Here is a 20,777-nt window from a genome sequence, read left to right as displayed (position 1 = left end):
CTTCTACCGTTGTCCTCCCCTATCCCTCTCTCACCCAATTGGTTTGACACAGATTCTGTAACTCTCTCCCTCTCTCCATACTCTCTCCCTCCCTCCCTCCCTCTCTCCTGTCCCATTATCTTATCTGTCCTTCTACCGTTGTCCTCCCTTATCCCTCTCTCACCCAATTGGTTTGACACAGATTCTGTAACTCTCTCCCTCTGCCCTCATTGACCCTCAGATCTCTGAGAGCATAGGATAGGTGGAAGCTGTATACTGTAGCTCCACATTTATCAAGGATGCAGCAGTTAGGATTGTTCTCACTTTACATCACTGATGGTAAAATGTCAATGATACAAAGAGACTCATCTGGCTTTTCTAATGCTTATTTATTGGTTCGAGAGGAACATTGGGGTCTTTAACCCCAGAACTGTTCACATCAGAAAGTTGAGCACGGTGCGTTATAGCACTGTGCTGCCTTCACATACAGATGTAGGATCTTAATTTGATCTAGTTTGCTACAGCAGGATATTAAGCCTAAAGCAACAGGAAATGTGAATTGTTATGTGGATTATAATTCATGGACATTTTTGTAGGGGTTAATACATTTTTCGTGAGGGAAAATGAAGTCTGAAATTTCAAAGTGGAAATGACAAACTTCAGATGCCTTTTTACACCTCAAATGCATTACAAGTTCAACATTTCCTGGACTCATTATACCCATTGTCCTAGTCATTCTTATACCTCATTCTCTTGTGGTAAAAGTTGTGGTAAAAGTAAACAGCCATCTATTGGTCATTGTGGAGCTCGATGGCAGTGAATGTGATGTAGTAGACTCCTCTCACTGGTGCTGTGTAGATACCTGCCCTAATACTGCCCTGTTGCTGGATTCAGTTTGTATAACTGAGCCTGTCTGGAGTGCCAAACAGGTGGGGTTTGCACTTTTGGGACTATCCCAAAGGTTCCATTGTACAAAGCAAGCTCAATCAAGTGCAGCTAATGTATGCAGCTAACACAGGTCTGGTGGTCAGTACCTGTAGTTGGGTTGTTGGCCTTGCTGATCTTGGTGAAGACTTTACTGGAGGGCCAGTAGGAGGCACTCTTTCCTCTGGTCTAAAATAAATATCCCAATGCCCCAGGGCAGTGATTGGGGACATTGCCCTTTGTAGGGTGCCGTCTTTCGGATGGGACGTTAAACGGATGTCCTGACTCTCTGTGATCACTAAAGATCCCATGGCACACTAAGAGTAGGGGGGTTAATCCCGGTGTCCTGGCTAAATTCCAAATCTGGCCCTAATATCATCATGGCCACCTAATCATCCCCAGCTTCCAAATGGCTCATTCATCCCCCCTCCTCTCCCATGTTACTTTTCCCCTGGTCATTGCTGTAAATGAGAATGTGTTCTCAGTCAACTTACCTGGTAAAATAAGGGTAGTAGACCCTGAACAAAACCTCTAGACCAGTGGGGTGTCAGTATTGAAGGGTCCGACAGCGTTTGAATCTGTCAAACCAGCAGAGAAGGCCACCTTTGGTCTGTCTGTGAACACAGGAGAGTCAACGCACTCATCATTTTCTATCACGTACATTTGTTTTATTTGTAGGGTTGTTGCTGGTACTTCTTTTGGATGAACCAAATACATCTTCATGTTCATACATAGCGGTGCTTTACCTGTATTGTCTTTCTCCAGCTCCTCCACCTTGTTCTTCTGGAGCTGCTGTTGAGTGGTGGTGATGCTCAGCTCCTCTCTAAGAGCCGTCACCTCCTTTTTCTGCTCCTCCACCTCCTTCTCACTGGCTGTCACTCTGGCCCTCATGGCGGACAGTTCAGCTGCTACAGTTGGAATTAAGGGAGTTAATGGAACAAGTAAATTATTTCACATCATAATGAACAACATTAGCTTTTACATATCTGCTCCTACCTGCATTCTTACGTTCCATGCTGTTCAGCTCCATGCTCTGTTCCACCACCAGCTCCGGCACGTTTCCCCAAAACATTCTTCAACGTTCTTGAACAGACTTTGAGGTAGTCTACATTTGCTGCGTTTGGTGGGTGTGACTGGTTATGGCTTGAAGCAAGGTGACGTATTTGAAGGGCAGCGGTGCATTGTGAACCCACAACCTAACCCCTCCCCGTTTTTCAACTGGTCGTTCTGAAAAGCACTGTTTCCATTCAATTGAACGTTGCATTATGTTTTTTTGCACTGAACGCAGCTCTGGGAACTTTTCTTCTCCAAAATGTAGGAAAAGAAAATGATGGTGATACCATTCAAATCTAATTTTTCCCTCCAAAAATGAGCCTAACAACATATTGGTCCATATTATCAGGCTGGTGTGTTATTTAGCAATAAGAATTATCACCTGTAGCCCAAATGATGCAGCATAGTGGCTATAAATAAATAGTATGGGATTGCCCATCTGTATTTTTGCTTATCTTAGCTGGATCAGTGCTTCCCTAACGTTTTTATGTCATGGTCTCCTTTGATCATGGGGGAACATCATTATTCAGAAATGGTACCTCTTCAGATATTATGCAGTCTGAGGCTCAGTGCCCTTTGTTATACACTCACAACGTAGTGAGTCAATGGATTAGAATTTAACATATAGTAAGTCTCTTACGTAAATTGGAAAACCAAGCCAAGTATTCTGATGAGGTGAAAAGCTGGGTGAGTTAACCTCATAGAAGGTCTTCAGAATCTGATTCTGGAATACGCTGTGGGAAGTTAAACGGGTGTCCTGGGACGTTAAACAGGTGTCCTGACTCTCTGTGATCACTAAAGATCCCATGGCTGCAATCCCGTTAACAGGAGCGATATGACAACAGCCAGTCAAAGTGTAGTGCGCCAATATCAAAACATCAAACATCTCATAATTAAAATTCCTCAAACATACATGTATCTCATAGCATTTTAAAGCTATTCTCGTTGTTAATCCCAGCACAGTGTCTGATTTCAAATATGCTTTACAGCAAAAGCACCACAAACGATTATGTTAGGTCACCACATAGCCGCTGTCACGACTTCCACCAAAGTTGTTCCCTCTCCTTGTTCGGGCGGCGTTCGACGTCACCGGCTTTCTAGCTGCCACAGATCCATGTTTAATTTTTCCTTTTGTTTTGTCTGTTGTACACACCTGGTTCCCATCTCATGATTATGTTCCTTATTTAACCTGCTGATTTCCCTTTCTGTGTTGTGCGTGATTGTCTTTCGTGTGTTGGAGTTCGTATCCTGTTTTGTATTTGTTTTATAACAGGATTTTTGTTCCGTTCTCGGATGGATAAATACAGTGATTTTACTTTTACCTGTGTCTTGCGCCTGACTACTTCGCTATCCTCTAGATAGACTGTGACAGCCAGAGAAAAACACAGACATTTTTTTTCTTACAGCCAAAGAGAGGAGTTTCAAAAAGCACAAATAGAGATAAAATGTATCACTAACCTTTGATGATCTTCATCAGATGACACTCATAGGACTTCATGTTACACAATACATGTATGTTTTGTTTGATAAAGTTCATATTTATCAAAATATGAGTTTACATTGCCGCATTACATTCACTAGTTCCAAAAACATCCAGTGATTTTGCATAGCCACATCATTCAACAGAAATACCCATCATAAATGTAGATGATAATACACATGGAATTATAGATATACCTCTCCTTAATGCAACCGATGTGTCTGATTTCAAAAAAACTTTATGGAAAAAGAAACCCATGCAATAATCTGAGACGGCGCTCAGAAGTAAAAAATCACAATAGCCGCAACGATGGCGTCAACATAAACAAGAAATTACATGATAAATATTCCCTTTGATGATCTACATCAGAAAGCACTCCAGGAATCCCAGGTCCACAATAAATGTTTGTTTTGTTCGATAATATCCGTTATTTATGTCCAAATACCTTCTTTTGTTAGCGTGTTTGGTATACATATCCAAACGCTCATTCTGGTCAGCGTTACATCGGACAAAAACTTCAAAAAGTTATATTACAGGTCGAAGAAACATTTCAAACTAAGTACAGAATCAATCATTAGGATGTTTTTAACATATAGCTTCAATAAAGTTCCAATCGGAGTATTCCTTCTTGTCTTCATGAGCAATGGAACGCAAATGGGTACCATGAGAAATAAGCATGATCAGAAAATGGCTGCTTGATGGACACCTGATACATTCTGCTCTCATTCACTCCCACAACACCATAAAGTCTCATTAACATTTCATATTATTGGTTGACATCTAGTGGAACCCCTAGGCAGTGCAACATCATTATTATCTCAAGGGGATTTCATTGGGGACTCTGGTGAATACATACAAAGCTCAGATTTCTCACTTCCTGTTTTGATTTCAACTTTTTGCCTGCCATATGAGTTCTGTTATACTCACAGACATCATTCAAACAGTTTTAGAAACTTTAGAGTGTTTTCTATCCAATACTACTAATAATATGCATATATTAGCAACTGAGACTGAAGAGCAGGCTGTTTACTTTGGGCAACTTATTCATCCAAGCTACTCAATACTGCCCCCCAGCCATAAGAAGTTAACAGTAGGGGGGTTAACTCCATAAAGTTCATAGTTACATGTTTTTGTTTAGTAATGAGACCTGTCCTTTCATCCTTATGTTTTGGTGTGTCAGTCTCTGTGTATATGTGCCACCTGAATGTGTAATACTGTCTTTTACCCTCATATCTCATTCAGACACAGGCACAGACAGACATACACACACTGCAAATACACACACTGCAAATACACACAAAACCTGTATTTATCAAGTTACTATTACAACATGTTCACCTCATTACATACCTTTTCCTGAGCAAACCTAGCAGAATTGTCTGATGTGTGTGTTTGTGTGTGTGTCAGGTCCATATCGTGCTGTATGGGGAGGATGGGGTGTCACAGACCAGACAACTACATGACCCAGAATGCCTTCTGTTCAGAAGGAACTCCAGGAACACCTTTATACTGAGGTACGAAACAACATTACAGCTACAGTATCCGCCTTTACAATGCACTACTATACATCTCTGTTTTCATTTACTATGAGAACTGTTGTGTCATCAGTTAGCCCAGCCAGGCCAGCCAGCATGTGAAACCCTCCGTCCCTAGCAGCTGTAGCCACAGAGACAGAGACACCCCTGTACTAATCCCATGTCACTGTTTGTGTGTCTTTCTGTAGTACTGTAGACAGTCTAGGCCCTCTGTGGGGGCTGCACCTGTGGCATGATAACACTGGCTCCTCCCCCACCTGGTACCTCAGACAGGTGGAGGTGTGTGAGGTGAAGGGCAAGGGGCGGAGCTGGCTGTTCCTAGGCCAGTGCTGGTTGGCTGTTGACGAGGGTGACAGACAGGTGGAGAGGAGACTCAGGGTCTGTGTTCAGGGGCCAGGATTCACCAAGGTAACACACCTGGATGCACACGTGTACACACATGCCACATGCACGCATACGCACACACACACACACACGCCCGTGCGCCCATACACACACACACACTCACACCAACAGTTGATTCCCATTCAAAATTCTATTTTCCCTCTACCCTAAACCTAACCCTTACTTCTAAACCTAACAACCCCTAACCCTAATTCTAACCCTAATTCTAACCCTAATTCTAACCCTAATTCTAAACTAAGACTGAAATAGAGTTTTTACAAATGTGGACCGGCAGGCAGAATATCCTCACTTCTCTTAATTTTAGTTGGTTTACTATTCTTGTGAAGACTTCTGGTACTCACAAGTACAGTAAAATGTGAACACACACACACACACACACACACACACACACACACACACACACACACACACACACACACACACACACACACACACACACACACACACACACACACAAACTCATTGTCTAATGATGTTGTTATGTCATGTGCTCTTAATATGTTATTTTGTCATGTGTTGTTGTGTCATCTGCTCTTAATATGTTATTTTGTCATGTGTCGTTGTGTCATCTGCTCTTAATATGTTATTTTGTCATGTGTTGTTATTTCATCTGCTCTTAATATGTTATTTTGTCATGTGTTGGTATGTCATCTGCTCTTAATATGTTATTTTGTCATGTGTTGTTATTTCATCTGCTCTTAATATGTTATTTTGTCATGTCGTTGTGTCATCTGCTCTTAATATGTTATTTTGTCATGTGTTGTTATGTCATGTGTTTGTGTAGCTGCTGTATCTGAAGCTGTCAGAGTACCTGTCAGACTTCCACCTGTGGTTGTCTGTGTACAGTGGTCCCTCCCCTAGTGTGTTCACTCACACGCAGCGCCTCAGTGTGTGTCTGCTGCTGCTGCTGGGGTACATGTGTGTCAACACGTTACTCATATCTGGCCTCGATGACCAAGTGAGTCAATCAATCAATCAATCTGTCATTACGGGCAACTACACTATCCATAATGCTGTGTGTTGTTCCAGTACACCTCAGAGCTGGGCATCATCGACGTGTCTACCGTTTCCCTAATGACGGGGTTGCTCAGCGCGCTGGCTGTGTTGCCCGTAGTGTCCGCGCTGTCCTTCCTGTTCCGTCAGCGTAAGGTCAGAGTAAAGAGGTCAGAGGTCAAACAGGACATGGTCAGACTGCCAGACATCTACTCTATAGAAGGTAGAACACACACACACACACACACACATGCAAGCACTCACTATGGCCTGCTATGGTTCTTTCTTGTGGGTGGTTGAGAACAGGTGAAAGTGAGGGAGTCAAGTGATAGATCTCTGCTCTCTCTCTATCTTTCTCTATCTCTCATCTCTCTCTTTCCCCCAAGCTGATGCGCTGATTGTGAGTGACTGTGTGTTTGACTCTCTCTCCTGGAACAATCTGCAGCAGTGTGCACAGGAGGCATGGAGGAAGAAATATGAGGTGACACACTCTTCCTGTTCTTACACACATTTGGGAAAATATGTGTTTGGCTTCTATTAGATTTCCATTTGACCTCTTAGATATTTTATTTGTTTACTTAATATTAGGTATCATGTTCCTCTCTCTATCTCTCATGTCTCAGGGCTCAGTGCCAAATAGGGATCTGGTAACTCAAAGAGGAGATCTGGTAAGGGATCTGCTGACCCCGGAGAAAGTCTCCTCAGATTGCAACTCCAGTGGTTTTGACAGCTTGCTTGGCAGGTTGCTAGGCAACAGTGTCCCAGACAACAACAGCATTAGCAAGGAGAGGGATCGTAACCTCAACGATAGCTCCAAACTGCTAGGCAGCAACCAGGTGGGCAACAGTACCATGAGATGCTTAGGGGGCAGGCTCAGCCCTCTACCCCGCTGGAGTCACCTCCTAGCCTGGGTATTGTGTTTGGCCCTGGGCCTCTCCTCTCTAGGGGTCACTATCGTCTTGGGGATCAGGTTAGTACATAAGACAAGGTAGCTATCATACTGTATTATAGAGTGATACAAATGATTACAAGTGATACATTTGGTACAAGTTATTTACCAGGGCGTTATTGTTCTTGTGTGCGTGTGTGTGAATGCGTGTGTATGTGTGTGTGCGTATGTTAGGTTCAGCAGCAGTAAGACTTTACTGTGGATCCATTCTGTCTTCTTCTCCCTGCTCTCCTGTGTCTTCCTCATCCAGCCAGCCGTGGTAAACCAAACCCCAACGAACAAAACAGAAACCCAACCTAGCATGAACCCCAACTTAACCCAAACCCATCCAAACACAAATATAAAGCTAACCTTTGCAAACCAAAAGTGGTTGCCGTCTTGACTTACTCAGAAAAACATTGATGGAATTGGTCTGTTTGATTTTCTTTTCTAGATCCTTGCCGTGGCTGTGGTGGTCTCCTTCTGGCGCAGGAAGCGTCCGGACTTCTCAAGTTTCTCAGGAGTTCCTGGGTTTCAGGCAGAAACTCTGAAACTCTGGACCCAAGATGGCTCCTGTGTCCCAGAGCTCTTCCTGCTCAGCCCTCCTCATCCGCCCCAGGAGATATGCTCTCACTTTGACAGGGTAACAACATCATCCTACTCTAACAGACGATCAACTGCTCTGGTTTTATTCCATATTATTTCAGAAGATATTAAGACAAGTCTTTGCTGTGTTATTGACAGGTGCTGGCGGCCCGTCAGAGGGCTCGGTATCTGCGTCTGGTACGCCCACCCACTTCTGGGGAGCTGAGGAGGACAGGGGGGAGGAAGAGGAAAGAAACACTCATTCGCAAAACACTCAGGTGTGTGTATGTGTGTGTGTGTGCCCGCCTATATATGTGTTTGTGTTTCTGACCCAGTCTGTTCCCTCCATAGGGAGATGACAGTGTGTTTCTGACCCAGTCTGTTCCCTCCATAGGGAGATGACAGTGTGTTTCTGACCCAGTCTGTTCCCTCCATAGGGAGATGACAGTGTGTTTCTGACCCAGTCTGTTCCCTCCATAGGGAGATGACAGTGTGTTTCTGACCCAGTCTGTTCCGTCCATAGGGAGATGGCAGTGTGTTTCTGACCCAGTCTGGTCCCTCCATAGGGAGATAGCAGTGTGTTTCTGACCCAGTCTGGTCCCTCCATAGGGAGATAGCAGTGTGTTTCTGACCCAGTCTGTTCCGTCCATAGGGAGATGACAGTGTGTTTCTGACCCAGTCTGGTCCCTCCATAGGGAGATGACAGTGTGTTTCTGACCCAGTCTGTCCGTCCATAGGGAGATAGCAGTGTGTTTCTGACCCAGTCTGGTCCCTCCATAGGGAGATGACAGTGTGTTTCTGACCCAGTCTGTCCGTCCATAGGGAGATAGCAGTGTGTTTCTGACCCAGTCTGTTCCGTCCATAGGGAGATGGCAGTGTGTGTCTCCATGCTGTTCCTCCTACTGTGTGTAACCTATGGCAGCTCCTTTAGAGACCAGTATCACCTCAACCATGCCATCCGAACACAGTTCACCAGGTAGGAGGGAAACAGGAATGTTATCCCTTGTATCTGCAGTATGTTACTTGTTGTTAGCATATTCATATGTATACATTTTCACCATCAGTATGAAACTATTTTTTTTCAACAAAATTTAGGAGCCCACATAACCCCTTCCTGTCGATCCAAACGCATGAGGAGTGGTGGAACTGGACCTTAACCAGTGTACTGGATGGTCTGGACTGGGACACCTGGTATAACAACATATCAGCAACTGGGAAGGTGTGTGTGTGTGTGTGTGTGTGTGTGTGTGTGTGTGTGTGTGTGTGTGTGTGTGTGTGTGTGTGTGTGTGTGTGTGTGTGTGTGTGTGTGTGTGTGTGTGTTTTATACCCTCTTTATCCCCCCTCATGACAGGCAGGTGCTGTCCAGGGAACATGTATTCTGATAGGAGAGCCCATCTTGAGGAAGATTGATGTTTCCAACGTATCCCAATGCCAGGTAAACCAGGGGGAATGGACACATCTCATTTAACTGACCGGAAAAATGCTGGGGACTGTTAAATGTGGACGTTTAAATGGCTAGGAATTACTCTGTTTTTTTATCCTCTGTAAAACTACAGGTTCACTTGTCCACCAGCAGGGGGTAGTGTAGTCAACATGGAGTGTATTTGAGGAATTCAAATCAAAGGAAATTACATTTTCACATGCGCCAAATACAACTGGTGTAGACTTTACTGTGAAATGCATATATGAGCCCATTCCCAACAATGCATATTTAAAAAGTAAGAACTTTTTCAAAAAATACAAAAGGAAATAGTAGCACAATAAAATAATAAAGAGACTATATACAAGGAGTACTGGTACTGAGTCAATTAGCAGGGGTTAGAGGTAGTTGAGGTAATATATACATGTAGGTAGAGGTAGAACGTGACTAAGCAATCAGGATATACAATAAACAGAGTAGCAGCAGTGTATGTAAAGAGTGTGAAAGAGTGTGAAAGTGTCTATGTGTGAGTGTGTGTGTTTTGTGTGTGTGAGCGTATGTAGTTGTAGTCTATGTATGTGTGTGTGTTGGAGTGTCAGTGTAGTATGCGTGGGTAGAGTCCAGTGAGTGTGCATAGAGCCAGTGCAAATAAAAAGTTGGTCAATATAAATAGTCACTACAGTCTGTAGCGCCATACATTCAGATGCCAAGCAGTTTCCATACAAGCGGTGTTGTAGCCAGTCAAGATGCTCTTAATGGTGCAGTTGTAGAACTTTTTGAGGATTTGAGGGCCTATTCCAAATCTTTTCAGCCTCCTGAGGGGGAAGAGGCATTGTCATGGCCTCTTCACAACTGTGTTGGTGTGTTCGGACCATGGTAGGTCCTTCGTGATGTGGACACCGAGGAACTTGTATCTCTCGACCCGCTCCACTACAGCCCCTTCGATGTGAATGGGGGCGTGCTCTGCCCTCCGTTTCCTGTAGTTCACGATCAGCTCCTTTGTCTTGCTGACGTTGAGGGAGAGATTGTTGTCCTGGCAGTGTGCCTCCTTCATATAGTCTATAGTCTCATCGTTGTTGGTGATCAGGCCTACCACCTTTGTGTTGTCGGCAAACTTAATAATGTTGGAGTCGTGTGTAGCCACGCAGTCGTGGGTGAACAGGGAGTACATGAGGGTCAGCATGGGATCTGGTTTTGCTTATTTTCATACACCTATCCTGCCGGGCAGAGGCACGTGCTGACGAGGGGACTGTCAGATGGTACAGTTCCCCAGAGAATCAGGTCTTCATTCCAAACGATACAGTCAACGAAATCTGAACTAGGCATACCCTCTAAAAAACACATTGTACAAGACCTCGTGGCGCAAAGGTAGCGCGTCTGACTCCAGATCAGAAGGTTGCGTGTTCAAAGCATGTCGTGGTCAGGGATTTTATGTGTGTAATCTCTGTGTTCTTTACACAGCGAAGTCAATGAATCAGCACACCAACCAATGTGGCTTTACAGTTCCAATCATACACAGAACCCACCAAACCAATGCTGCTTAAGATGACAATTGTCTCTCACAGAAGCATGGCACACTACAAATTCCAAAATCAAATGATGCTGTGTGATTGACAGACATTAATCAGTCTTCGAAAAGGGAGTTGAACTTCTTTAGCTTGGAGGCAGTATTTCAGCATATGGATGAGAAGCGTGCCCTGTGACTCAGGGCCAGAAGCTCGGATATGCATATAATTGGTAGATGTGGATATAAAACCCTCTACAGTTTCCAAAACTGTTAAAATCCTGTCTGTGAGTATAACAGAACTTATACTGCACGCGAAAACCTGAGGAAAATCAACCCAGGAAGTGGGATTTTTTTTGATGTGGGAAGTTTTCAATTGAATTCCTATTGAGTTTCCAATGGGTTCGGACCCAGATTGAAGTTCCTATGGCTTCCACTAGATGTCAACAGTCTTTAGACATTGTTTCAGGCTTCTTTTCTGAAAAATTAAGAAGAACGAGACCTTTTTGTCGGTGCTTAGGAAGCATGCAGTGCTGGTTTGCGAGCGTGACCGAGTGCGCACCATTCATTGTTTTTCCTTTCTATTGAATACGCTATTGTCCAGTTGAAATATTATCGATTATTAAGACAATCGACAACCTGAGGATTCATTTTAACATCGTTTGAAATGTTTCAACAAACTTTATCGGTACTATGAGGATGTCTTCAGACTAAGCTGTTTTGGCTCTGGGAGTGTTTTGTCCACAGGTCATGGAAAAAGTGAGTTCAGAAAGACAACGTAGTGAAGAAATGTGAACATTAACCCATCGCCTGAACAGGGACTTGAACCCTGGACCCTCAGATTAAAAGTCTGATGCTCTACCGACTGAGCTATCCAGGATCTGGTTTTGCTTATTTTCATACACCTATCCTGCCGGGCAGAGGCACGTGCTGACGAGGGGACTGTCAGATGGTACAGTTCCCCAGAGAACCAGGTCTTCATTCCAAATGATACAGTCAACGAAATCTGAACTAGGCATACCCTCCAAAAAACACATTGTACAAGACCTCGTGGTGCAAAGGTAGCGCGTCTGACTCCAGATCAGAAGGTTATGTGTTCAAATCACGTCGTGGTCAGGGATTTTATGTGTGCAATCTCTGCGTTCTTTACACAGCGAAGTCAATGACTCCACACAAGAACCAATGTGGCTTTATGAAAACCACCAAACCAATGCTGCTTAAGATGACAATTGTCTCTCACAGAAGCATTGCACACTGCAAATTCCAAGGAAGTCCAGGATCCAGTTGCAAAGGGTGACGTTCAGTCCCAGGGTCCTGAGCTTGGAGGACACTATGGTGTTGAACGCTGAGCTGTAGTCAATGAGCCAGTAGGAGGCACTCTTTCCTCTGGTCTAAAAAATATCCCAATGCCCCAGGGTATTGCCCTGTGTAGGGTGCCGTCTTTCGGATGGGACGTTAAATGGGTGTCCTGACTCTCTTGAGGTCATTAAAGATCCCATGGCACTTATCGTAAGAGTAGGGGTGTTAACCCTGGTGTCCTGACTAAATTCCCAATCTGGCCAACACGGTCACCTAATAATCCCCAGTTTACAATTGACTCATTCATCCCCCTCCTCTCCCCTGTAACTATTCCCCAGGTCATTGCTGCAAATGAGAATGTATCTCAGTCAACCTGGTAAAATAACGGATAAATAAAATACCTAACCTTAACCCTTACCTTCACTATTCAGAGTTAATACCTAACCTTAACCCTTACCTTCACTATTCAGAGTAAATACCTAACCTTAACCCTTACCTTCACTATTCAGAGTTAATACATAACCTTAACCCTTAGCTTAACCATGCAGAGTTAATACCTAACCATAACCCTTAGCTTCACTATTCAGAGTTAATACCTAACCATAACCCTGACCTTAACCATGCAGAGTTAATACCTAACCTTAACCCTGACCTTAACCATGCAGAGTTAATACCAAACCTTAAGAATTCGGAGTTGATGCCTAAACCTATCCTTAAACACTTTGATATTTTACGTTTGGAACAACTTCAAATTTGGCATTTCAGAAACGCGGATGAATGTCAAATTCTGATGTGAGACTGTGTGAGCTTGTTGAATTTAGACAGGTTAACTTGGCGTTCTTGGGCACAGGAACTATGGTGGTCTGCTTGAAACATGTAGGTGTTACATACACAGTATTGCAGTACAGCTCAGATTTTACTGTCTGTGCAATGTGGAATCATAATGTCTATGTATTCCACATTTAATTTTGCTGTGAGTGGTCTACTTTCTTTAGAAACTAGAAAATTAAGTTATTGTCTGTGTGTTTGATAGCTAAATGTATCCTGCTGGGTGAACCCATAACTAACCTCTGACCTCCCCTCAGGTGCCTCCTGTAATGGCGACCTTGTTCCCAGAATGCCTCCCGGAAAGAGTCTCTGGGATGGCGTTACCCATGGAGGTCGGACTTCGTCTCTGTGGTCAAATCCAGTGTTACACAGGAACTGGGACCACAGTACGACTGGGTCTAACACGGTCAGAACACAACACAACAGCACCATTATCTCAAAGAAACTGCCATGTACATGAGTAAACAGACTTGAACTTTTTTCACATCATGTATGTATCACCAGGCTGTATCATAACCGGCCGTGATTGGGAGTCCAATAGGTCGGCACACAACGGTTTGGCCGTTGTAGGCCGTCATTGTAAATAAGAATTTGTTGTTAACTGACTTGCCTAGGTAAATAAAGGTTAAATAGCTTTTTTAAATGTCTGTTCACCTATTCTACAACAAACACCTGAGCTTAGTCTATGACAGCAGAAACCATGTTGCTGATGTCACCCTGTCCTCTCTGCTCTAATTAACGCCTAGGTCAGAGTTTGTGTCCAGGCTAGAATCCCTGAGGTCCGCTGGCTGGCTGGACAGACTAACGGTAGCCATGGCAACCCAGTTCACCCTCTACAGCCCCCCCACCAACCTGTTCAACAGTGTGAACCTGATGGCCGAGAGATTACCTGGTGGGGCTTTGCACACCTCCGCCCGTGTCCAGTCAGCTAGGGTCTACCATTCACCTACTGTATGGGACTACTTCAGTATGGCATGTCAGGTAACACCATAACACTCCTAGTCCCTAGCCCCATCCTCTAACTAACCTCTACCATATCCCCTAACATCTAGCCCAGTGGTGGGAAAGTGTTTGGCTAGAGGGCCACATAGGGATTTTTAATAGTGAAGACATCAAAACATGTACTAACCAAAAAAGTGTTAAACAAATCAATATATATTTGGGATTTTAGATTCTTCAAAATATCCACCCTTTGCCTTGATGACAGCTTTGCACACTCTTGGCATTTTCTCAACCAGCTTCACCTGGAATGCTTTCCCAACAGTCTTGAAGGAGTTCCCACATATACTGACCACTTGTTGGCTGCTTTTCCTTCACTCTGCGGTCCAACTCATCCCAAACCATCACAATTGGGTTGAGGTCGGGTGATTGTGTAGGCCAGGTCATCAGATGCAGCACTCCATCACTCTCCTTCTTGATTAAATTGCCCTTACACAGCCTGGAGGTGTGTTGGGTCATTATCCTGTTGAAAAACAAACAGGATTGCATATCGCTGCAGAATGCTGTGGTAGCCATGCTGGTTAATTGTGCCTTGAATTCTAAATAAATAACAGACAGTGTCACCAGCAAAGCAACCCCACACCAACACACCTCCTCATCCATGCTTCACGGTGGGAACCACACATGCAGGGATCGTCCGTTCACTTACTCTGCGTCTCACAAAGACATGGCGGTTGGAACCAAGAATCTCAAATTTGGACTAATCAGACCGAAGAACAGATTTCTCAGATTAACTCAATGAACTTATCCTCTGCAGCAGAGGTAACTCTGGGTTTTCCTTTCCTGTGACGGTCCTCATGAGAGCCAGTTTCATCATAGCACTTGATAGTTTTTGCGACTGCACTTGAAGAAACTTTAAAAGTTCTTGAAATGTTCCGCATTGACTGACATTCATGCCTTAAAGTAAAGATGGACTGTTGTTTCTCTTTGCTTATTTGAGCTCTTCTTGCCATAACATGGACTTGGTCTTTTACCAAATAGGGCTATCTTCTGTGTACCACCCCTACCTTGTCACAACACAACTGATTGGCTCAAACGCATTAAGAAGGAAAGAAAGTCCGTATATTAACTTTTAACGAGGCACACCTGTTAATTGAAATGCGTTCCAACACCTCATGAGTGTGCAAAGCTGTCATCAAGGCAAAGGGTGGCTACTTGGAATCATCTCAAATATGAAATATATTTTGAATTGTTTAACACTTCTTTGGTTACTACATGATTCCATATGTGTTATTTCATCGTTTTGATGTCTTCATTATTATTCTATAATGTAGAAAATACTAAAAATAAAGAAAAATCCTTGAATGAGTAGGGTTGTCCAAACTTTTGACTGGTACTGTATATTATGTGTTTACTCAAACCTCCTGCTGCCCGGATTGAATGAGCTCACGCACAGGAGTTTTCCCACCCCTGATCTCTTCCCTCCAAGACAACCCCCCACATTCAGTCAGATAGGTTCTGGTCTTTCCATCCACTGTCACACAGGACTACTAGCAACAAGCAGTGAGAAGTGAACTGTGAGCAGTGAATTGTGAGCTGAGCTAAAACAAAGGCCCATTCTATTAGTCTTATCTCAGACATGAAGGCCAATGATATCTGAAGGTGAATATGAGCTGAAGCTTTGTTTGCCTTCATCTCTCCTCTCCAGCTCCTTTTCCTCCTCGTCTCTCTGGTCCAGCTCGTCCTCCAGATCTGTTCTGCTGGAGAGAAAGGCATGCTGGGATACTTGAGAGACCCCCAGAGTTGGCTCCAGGTGAGAGAGAACCCCCTCCCTTCTCTCATACAGTATATACAGCAATACATTCTCTGTAAATCTGGGTTTGCTCACTGTAGTTGTCTGAGTCCTCTCGCTCAAGCTAGCCTCTTCATACTCAGTACTAAGCAAACCACACTGAACTTTATACCCTACAAACATTTCTCTCAGTAGGAATTTTCTTTCTGTTTGTTTAGCAATAATAGGTCAGTTTGCCCTTCTCTATGTCTCCCTCCAGGTCAGTATACTCCTGGTAACCCTTCTCTCTGTCTCCCTCCAGGTCAGTATACTCCTGGTAACACCTCTCTGTCTCCCTCCAGGCCAGTATACTCCTGGTAACACTTCTCTCTGTCTCCCTCCAGGCCAGTATACTCCTGGTAACACTTCTCTCTGTCTCCCTCCAGGCCAGTATACTCCTGGTAACACCTCTCTGTCTCCCTCCAGGCCAGTATACTCCTGGTAACCATTCTCTCTGTCTCCCTCCAGGTCAGTATACTCCTGGTAACCCTTCTCTCTGTCTCCCTCCAGGTCAGTATACTCCTGGTAACACTTCTCTCTGTCTCCCTCCAGGTCAGTATACTCCTGGTAACCCTTCTCTCTGTCTCCCTCCAGGTCAGTATACTCCTGGTAACCCTTCTCTCTGTCTCCCTCCAGGCCAGTATACTCCTGGTAACACCTCTCTGTCTCCCTCCAGGCCAGTATACTCCTGGTAACACCTCTCTGTCTCCCTCCATGCCAGTATACTCCTGGTAACACTTCTCTCTGTCTCCCTCCAGGCCAGTATACTCCTGGTAACACTTCTCTCTGTCTCCCTTCAGGCCAGTATACTCCTGGTAACCATTCTCTCTGTCTCACTCCAGGTCATTATACTCCTGGTAACACCTCTCTGTCTCCCTCCAGGCCAGTATACTCCTGGTAACACTTCTCTCTGTCTCCCTCCAGGTCAGTGTACTCCTGGTAACACCTCACTGTCTCCCTCCAGGTCAGTGTACTCCTGGTAACACCTCTCTGTCTCCCTCCAGGTCAGTGTACTCCTGGTAACACCTCTCTGTCTCCCTCCAGGCCAGTATACTCCTGGTAACACCTCTCTGTCTCCATCCAGGCTAGTATACTCCTGGTAACACCTCTCTGTCTCCCTCCAGGCTAGTATACTCCTGGTAACACCTCTCGATCTCCCTCCAGGCCAGTATACTCCTGGTAACACTTCTCTGTCTCCCTCCAGGCTAGTATACTCCTGGTAACACCTCTCTGTCTCCATCCAGGCTAGTATACTCCTGGTAACACCTCTCTGTCTCCCTCCAGGCTAGTATACTCCTGGTAACACCTCTCTGTCTCCCTCCAGGCCAGTATACTCCTGGTAACACCTCTCTGTCTCCCTCCAGGCTAGTATACTCCTGGTAACACCTCTCTGTCTCCCTCCAGGCTAGTATACTCCTGGTAACACCTCTCTGTCTCCCTCCAGGCCAGTATACTCCTGGTAACACCTCTCTGTCTCCCTCCAGGCCAGTATACTCCTGGTAACCCTGGTGTACTACATCTACTACATCTATCAGTCCATTCTGACTCTGGAGGTCGTTGACCTGCTGCAGCGACACGACTTCAGGATGCATGTGGATGTCAGCTTACTGTCTACCTGGGAACAGGTGAGAATGGGAGAGAGTGAGGTGTATGTGTGTATGATGATGATGATGATGATGATGAGTCCTCTGTATCTCCAGCACACCCATACACTGCGTGGCATACTGCTCTTCCTCCTGGTGGTGCGGTGTATGTGTTTGTCGGGGGTTAACAGAACAATGGCTGCCTCAGTGACTCTACTCAGACTCGCCTTCTCCAGACTTCTCCGGCCAATGGTAAACAACCCACAGACACTGCAACCTTTCACCTTCTACCTTAACTACAAACAGTCCACATGGAAACTATTTAAAATATAATAATCCTAATTTAAATGTTTTTTAAAGAAGTTTCAATTAACAGTTCAGTACTTCAAGTAAAAGTTAATTGGTTAAAATTCACACTTTGTTTCTAGAGAGTGTCCTGATGTTTATACCGTTTCTATTCCGTCCCCAGCTGTCAGGAGTTGTTCTGTTGGTGGCTCTGTCCTCTGTGGGAAACCTGCTGCTCCTGAGGAGGTCTTGGGGGTCCAGCTCCCTGCCCCACTCCGTCTTCACACTCCTGTCACTCTCCAGGGGCCAAATGGGCTCCCGGGCCCCCTCCCTGCCCGTGGCCTCTCAGCCCCACCAGCTCCACAGCCCCAACAGCCTGTCTTTGTCTTTCTACCATGGAGCTCTCTGTCTCACCCTCACTGTGGCCTGGACAGCAGTGGTACTCATTAAACTTTTTGAAACACTTTTTACAATACTGTTTTTGTAAGGTGTGTGCGTACTGGTAGCGAAGTCCGGTGCAGGAGAGCAGAGATTTGTGAGCAAAAGTGCAAAATGCGCAAAAACAAGAATTATGTTGTACAATAAACATCTTTGTGAAATACCATGGGAAAAACAAACCAGTCTGGCGCGTCAACAACAAACACTTAACACAAACAATCTTACACACAAACATGAGGGGGAACAGAGGAATAAATACGCCAAACGCCGCCCGAACAAGGAGAGGAGCTGACTGTTTTTAAACACTTTTTATAATACTGTTTTTAAACACTTTCTATAACACTGTTTTTAAACACTTTTTATAATACTGTTTTTAAACACTTTCTATAACACTGTTTTTAAACACTTTTTATAATACTGTTTTTAAACACTTTTTATAATACTGTTTTTAAACATTTGTGTTTGATAAAATCCTTGACATAAATCAACTAGTTTCCAAGGCGATCCAGACAACAAACATACACGTAGTCTACCCTATAGTACTGTGTGTATACATCACCCTGTACTTTGTTGTTGCTTTATCCAGACCTAGCAAGCTACATATGTCTGCTGTAAACCCTCTGCTCCTGTCTGCCTGTCTGTCTGCCTGTCTGTCTGCCTGTCTGTCTGTCTGTCTGTCTGTCTGTCTGTCTGTCTGTCTGTCTGTCTGTCTGTCTGTCTGTCTCTATGTCTCCAGTTGACTGGAATCGTCTCCTCGTTAGTGAGAGCTGCTAAACTAGCTGGTAGGAGGAGGAGCCTACTGACTCTCTGTGACGTGGTTGGCTACGTCAGGGGTCGGGCAGCTGTGCTCATTGGCCAACGCAGACAGAGATGGACAGATAGCCATGCCCACAGGAGAGTGAGTGACCTTTGACCTCCATGCTAATGTCCAAAAGATAGTTTTGAAGATAGGACTGCTTTGCTTTGACTGCCAATGAAAGCAGAGAACAACCTTGTGGTTTAGATTGAGGTATGGAAGGGGTTAACTGGCTGATATATTTTTTTTCTCCTCAGAGTTTTTACCTGGAGGAATTTGAGAGCCTGGTGGATGAGCTGCAGTTTAGACTAAATGCCTTCTCTAACAGTCTGCACCACACCCTACAACCTAAAGATATCTTCTCCCCCACCCAGAGCCCCTCCAGCCTGGCCTCACAGGTGGGCACACCCACACTGTCTGAACCAACCTGCCAGTGTATATATGATTTAGGCATAACCTTTGAATATGTAAGCCTCTGTGAAGCAATCTAGGTGTTGTTAGTTAGACAGGTCCCACTTTCAATTTGAACTGACCACCATCTCATGAGCTGTCCCTGATTCCAGCACAGTTTTAAGGGTGTGCGTTTCTTTTGTAGCGCTCTGCTGCCAGTGAAACAGCACACGTGACTGAAGAAACACTTCTCAATGATCCCCCTGACATCACCAACCTCCCACTGACCTCCAGGGAACACTCACCTGACGCACACCACTACAGGTAAAACCACAACTAAATATAATTCACATCAAAAACAGCATAAGCCTGCCATAGAATGGCAGAGGTGATTCACTGAACTATGTTCGCCCAGCTTTAGCTCAGTTAGTTAGCATAGTCCTAAGTCACTCAGATGGCCTGGGTTGTTAACCAGTCATTTTTATTTCCATCCCAGGTCTCAGCTTGAGTTGGAGACCCTCCACCATCTGCAGCAGTCAGGCCAGAGGAGGCAGACCCCAGCCCCAGCTGGGGGACTCTCAAGTAGGGTTGGGCCATCCGTCAGTCCCCTGCATAGTGGAGCACCAGGGTGGATCTCCCGAGAGCACCCATCAGACAGAAACCTCCAGATCTCCACCTCCATAGGGGGGCCAAGCTACCTCTCCTCCCCAGATTTGGTGCACCTAGCTGAGGCTCGGACATGGGACAACATGCCTCAGATCCAGAGCCTAACAGGCTGGATAGATAATCAGCTGGTTAAGACTGTGGTTCTGGAGAATCAGATCAGCCACTGGACCACTGTCGGTCGGTCTGGTAAGAAGAGCCACAGAAGTCCCAGAAACACCCAATGGGCTACAGTAGAGGGGCCCAGCTCCAGATATACCACTGCTTCTGGGGTGATGGAGGGCCATGGAGGGCCACACAGGGCTGTGGTGGAGGTTATGGTCCATGGGAGCCCGGGAGCCCGGGAGACTGAGCCAGAAGAGGAGGGATTCCTAGGGACAGTCAGACAGTGCTGGGGTTGACACTGTATGTCGAGTCTAATGAATGAAATAATGAATTATCTTCATCAATATGCTATTCAAGAGGGATATTATGAAAAAAATATGTTTAAATACTCTGTGTGGAGGGGATAAGGCTTAATTACAAGTATTCAGTAGGCCACTGTTTGTGTCACCATGTCTATTTTCAAAAACATTAAATAAACAAGGTGCACTGGTTGTAAAACAAATAAATAAATGGTGTGTAAAATACTTTCTCAAATAAATGGTGTGCAGGATAGGGTGAGGGGAGTGCACACTGTTTCTTGAAATAATGAACATTACAACATGGCTCACTGACTAACTAATATGTTTACAGGACAGTTGCATTGTTGCAGCAATCCAGGGACGTCCTTGCACAATAAATAAATAAATAAACCTCTTCATGATCCTGTTGATATCAAAAGTACTAGTACAACTTTCTTGTTTAACTGTTCACTCACGGTTGAAAAACAGTAGTCTCTTCAGTCCAATGACATTACAATAATTGGTAAACTATCCA

The 20,777-nt window shown here is 44.7% G+C and overlaps 1 protein-coding gene and 3 non-coding genes across 4 annotated transcripts in view; 3 read left to right on the top strand and 1 right to left on the bottom strand.

The window, feature by feature from the left end:
- Positions 1–20,615, top strand: part of LOC135521660 (polycystin-1-like protein 1) — a 34,606-nt gene extending 13,991 nt beyond the window's left edge. The window contains 22 exon segments of the mRNA XM_064947344.1: positions 4,844–4,950; positions 5,160–5,379; positions 6,161–6,334; positions 6,406–6,592; positions 6,756–6,866; positions 7,000–7,339; positions 7,493–7,577; positions 7,752–7,940; positions 8,042–8,160; positions 8,748–8,858; positions 8,978–9,101; positions 9,235–9,318; positions 13,192–13,340; positions 13,681–13,915; positions 15,582–15,686; positions 17,189–17,329; positions 17,405–17,539; positions 17,757–18,011; positions 18,747–18,908; positions 19,064–19,204; positions 19,402–19,520; positions 19,693–20,615. Of these exon segments, the coding sequence (XP_064803416.1) occupies positions 4,844–4,950; positions 5,160–5,379; positions 6,161–6,334; positions 6,406–6,592; positions 6,756–6,866; positions 7,000–7,339; positions 7,493–7,577; positions 7,752–7,940; positions 8,042–8,160; positions 8,748–8,858; positions 8,978–9,101; positions 9,235–9,318; positions 13,192–13,340; positions 13,681–13,915; positions 15,582–15,686; positions 17,189–17,329; positions 17,405–17,539; positions 17,757–18,011; positions 18,747–18,908; positions 19,064–19,204; positions 19,402–19,520; positions 19,693–20,260 (3,861 nt within the window). The 3' untranslated portion in view covers positions 20,261–20,615.
- trnaw-cca (transfer RNA tryptophan (anticodon CCA)) lies at positions 10,655–10,726 on the top strand. Its single transcript has one exon. It is a non-coding gene; the product is annotated as a tRNA-Trp (tRNA).
- trnak-uuu (transfer RNA lysine (anticodon UUU)) lies at positions 11,615–11,687 on the bottom strand. Its single transcript has one exon. It is a non-coding gene; the product is annotated as a tRNA-Lys (tRNA).
- On the top strand, positions 11,852–11,923 carry trnaw-cca (transfer RNA tryptophan (anticodon CCA)). Its single transcript has one exon. It is a non-coding gene; the product is annotated as a tRNA-Trp (tRNA).
- Positions 20,616–20,777: the final 162 nt, after the last annotated feature.

The sequence above is a fragment of the Oncorhynchus masou genome, chromosome 30 (genome assembly GCF_036934945.1).
Source record: "Oncorhynchus masou masou isolate Uvic2021 chromosome 30, UVic_Omas_1.1, whole genome shotgun sequence".
In the NCBI taxonomy this organism is placed as follows: domain Eukaryota; kingdom Metazoa; phylum Chordata; class Actinopteri; order Salmoniformes; family Salmonidae; genus Oncorhynchus; species Oncorhynchus masou.
This window is presented reverse-complemented; position numbering and strand designations above follow the sequence as displayed.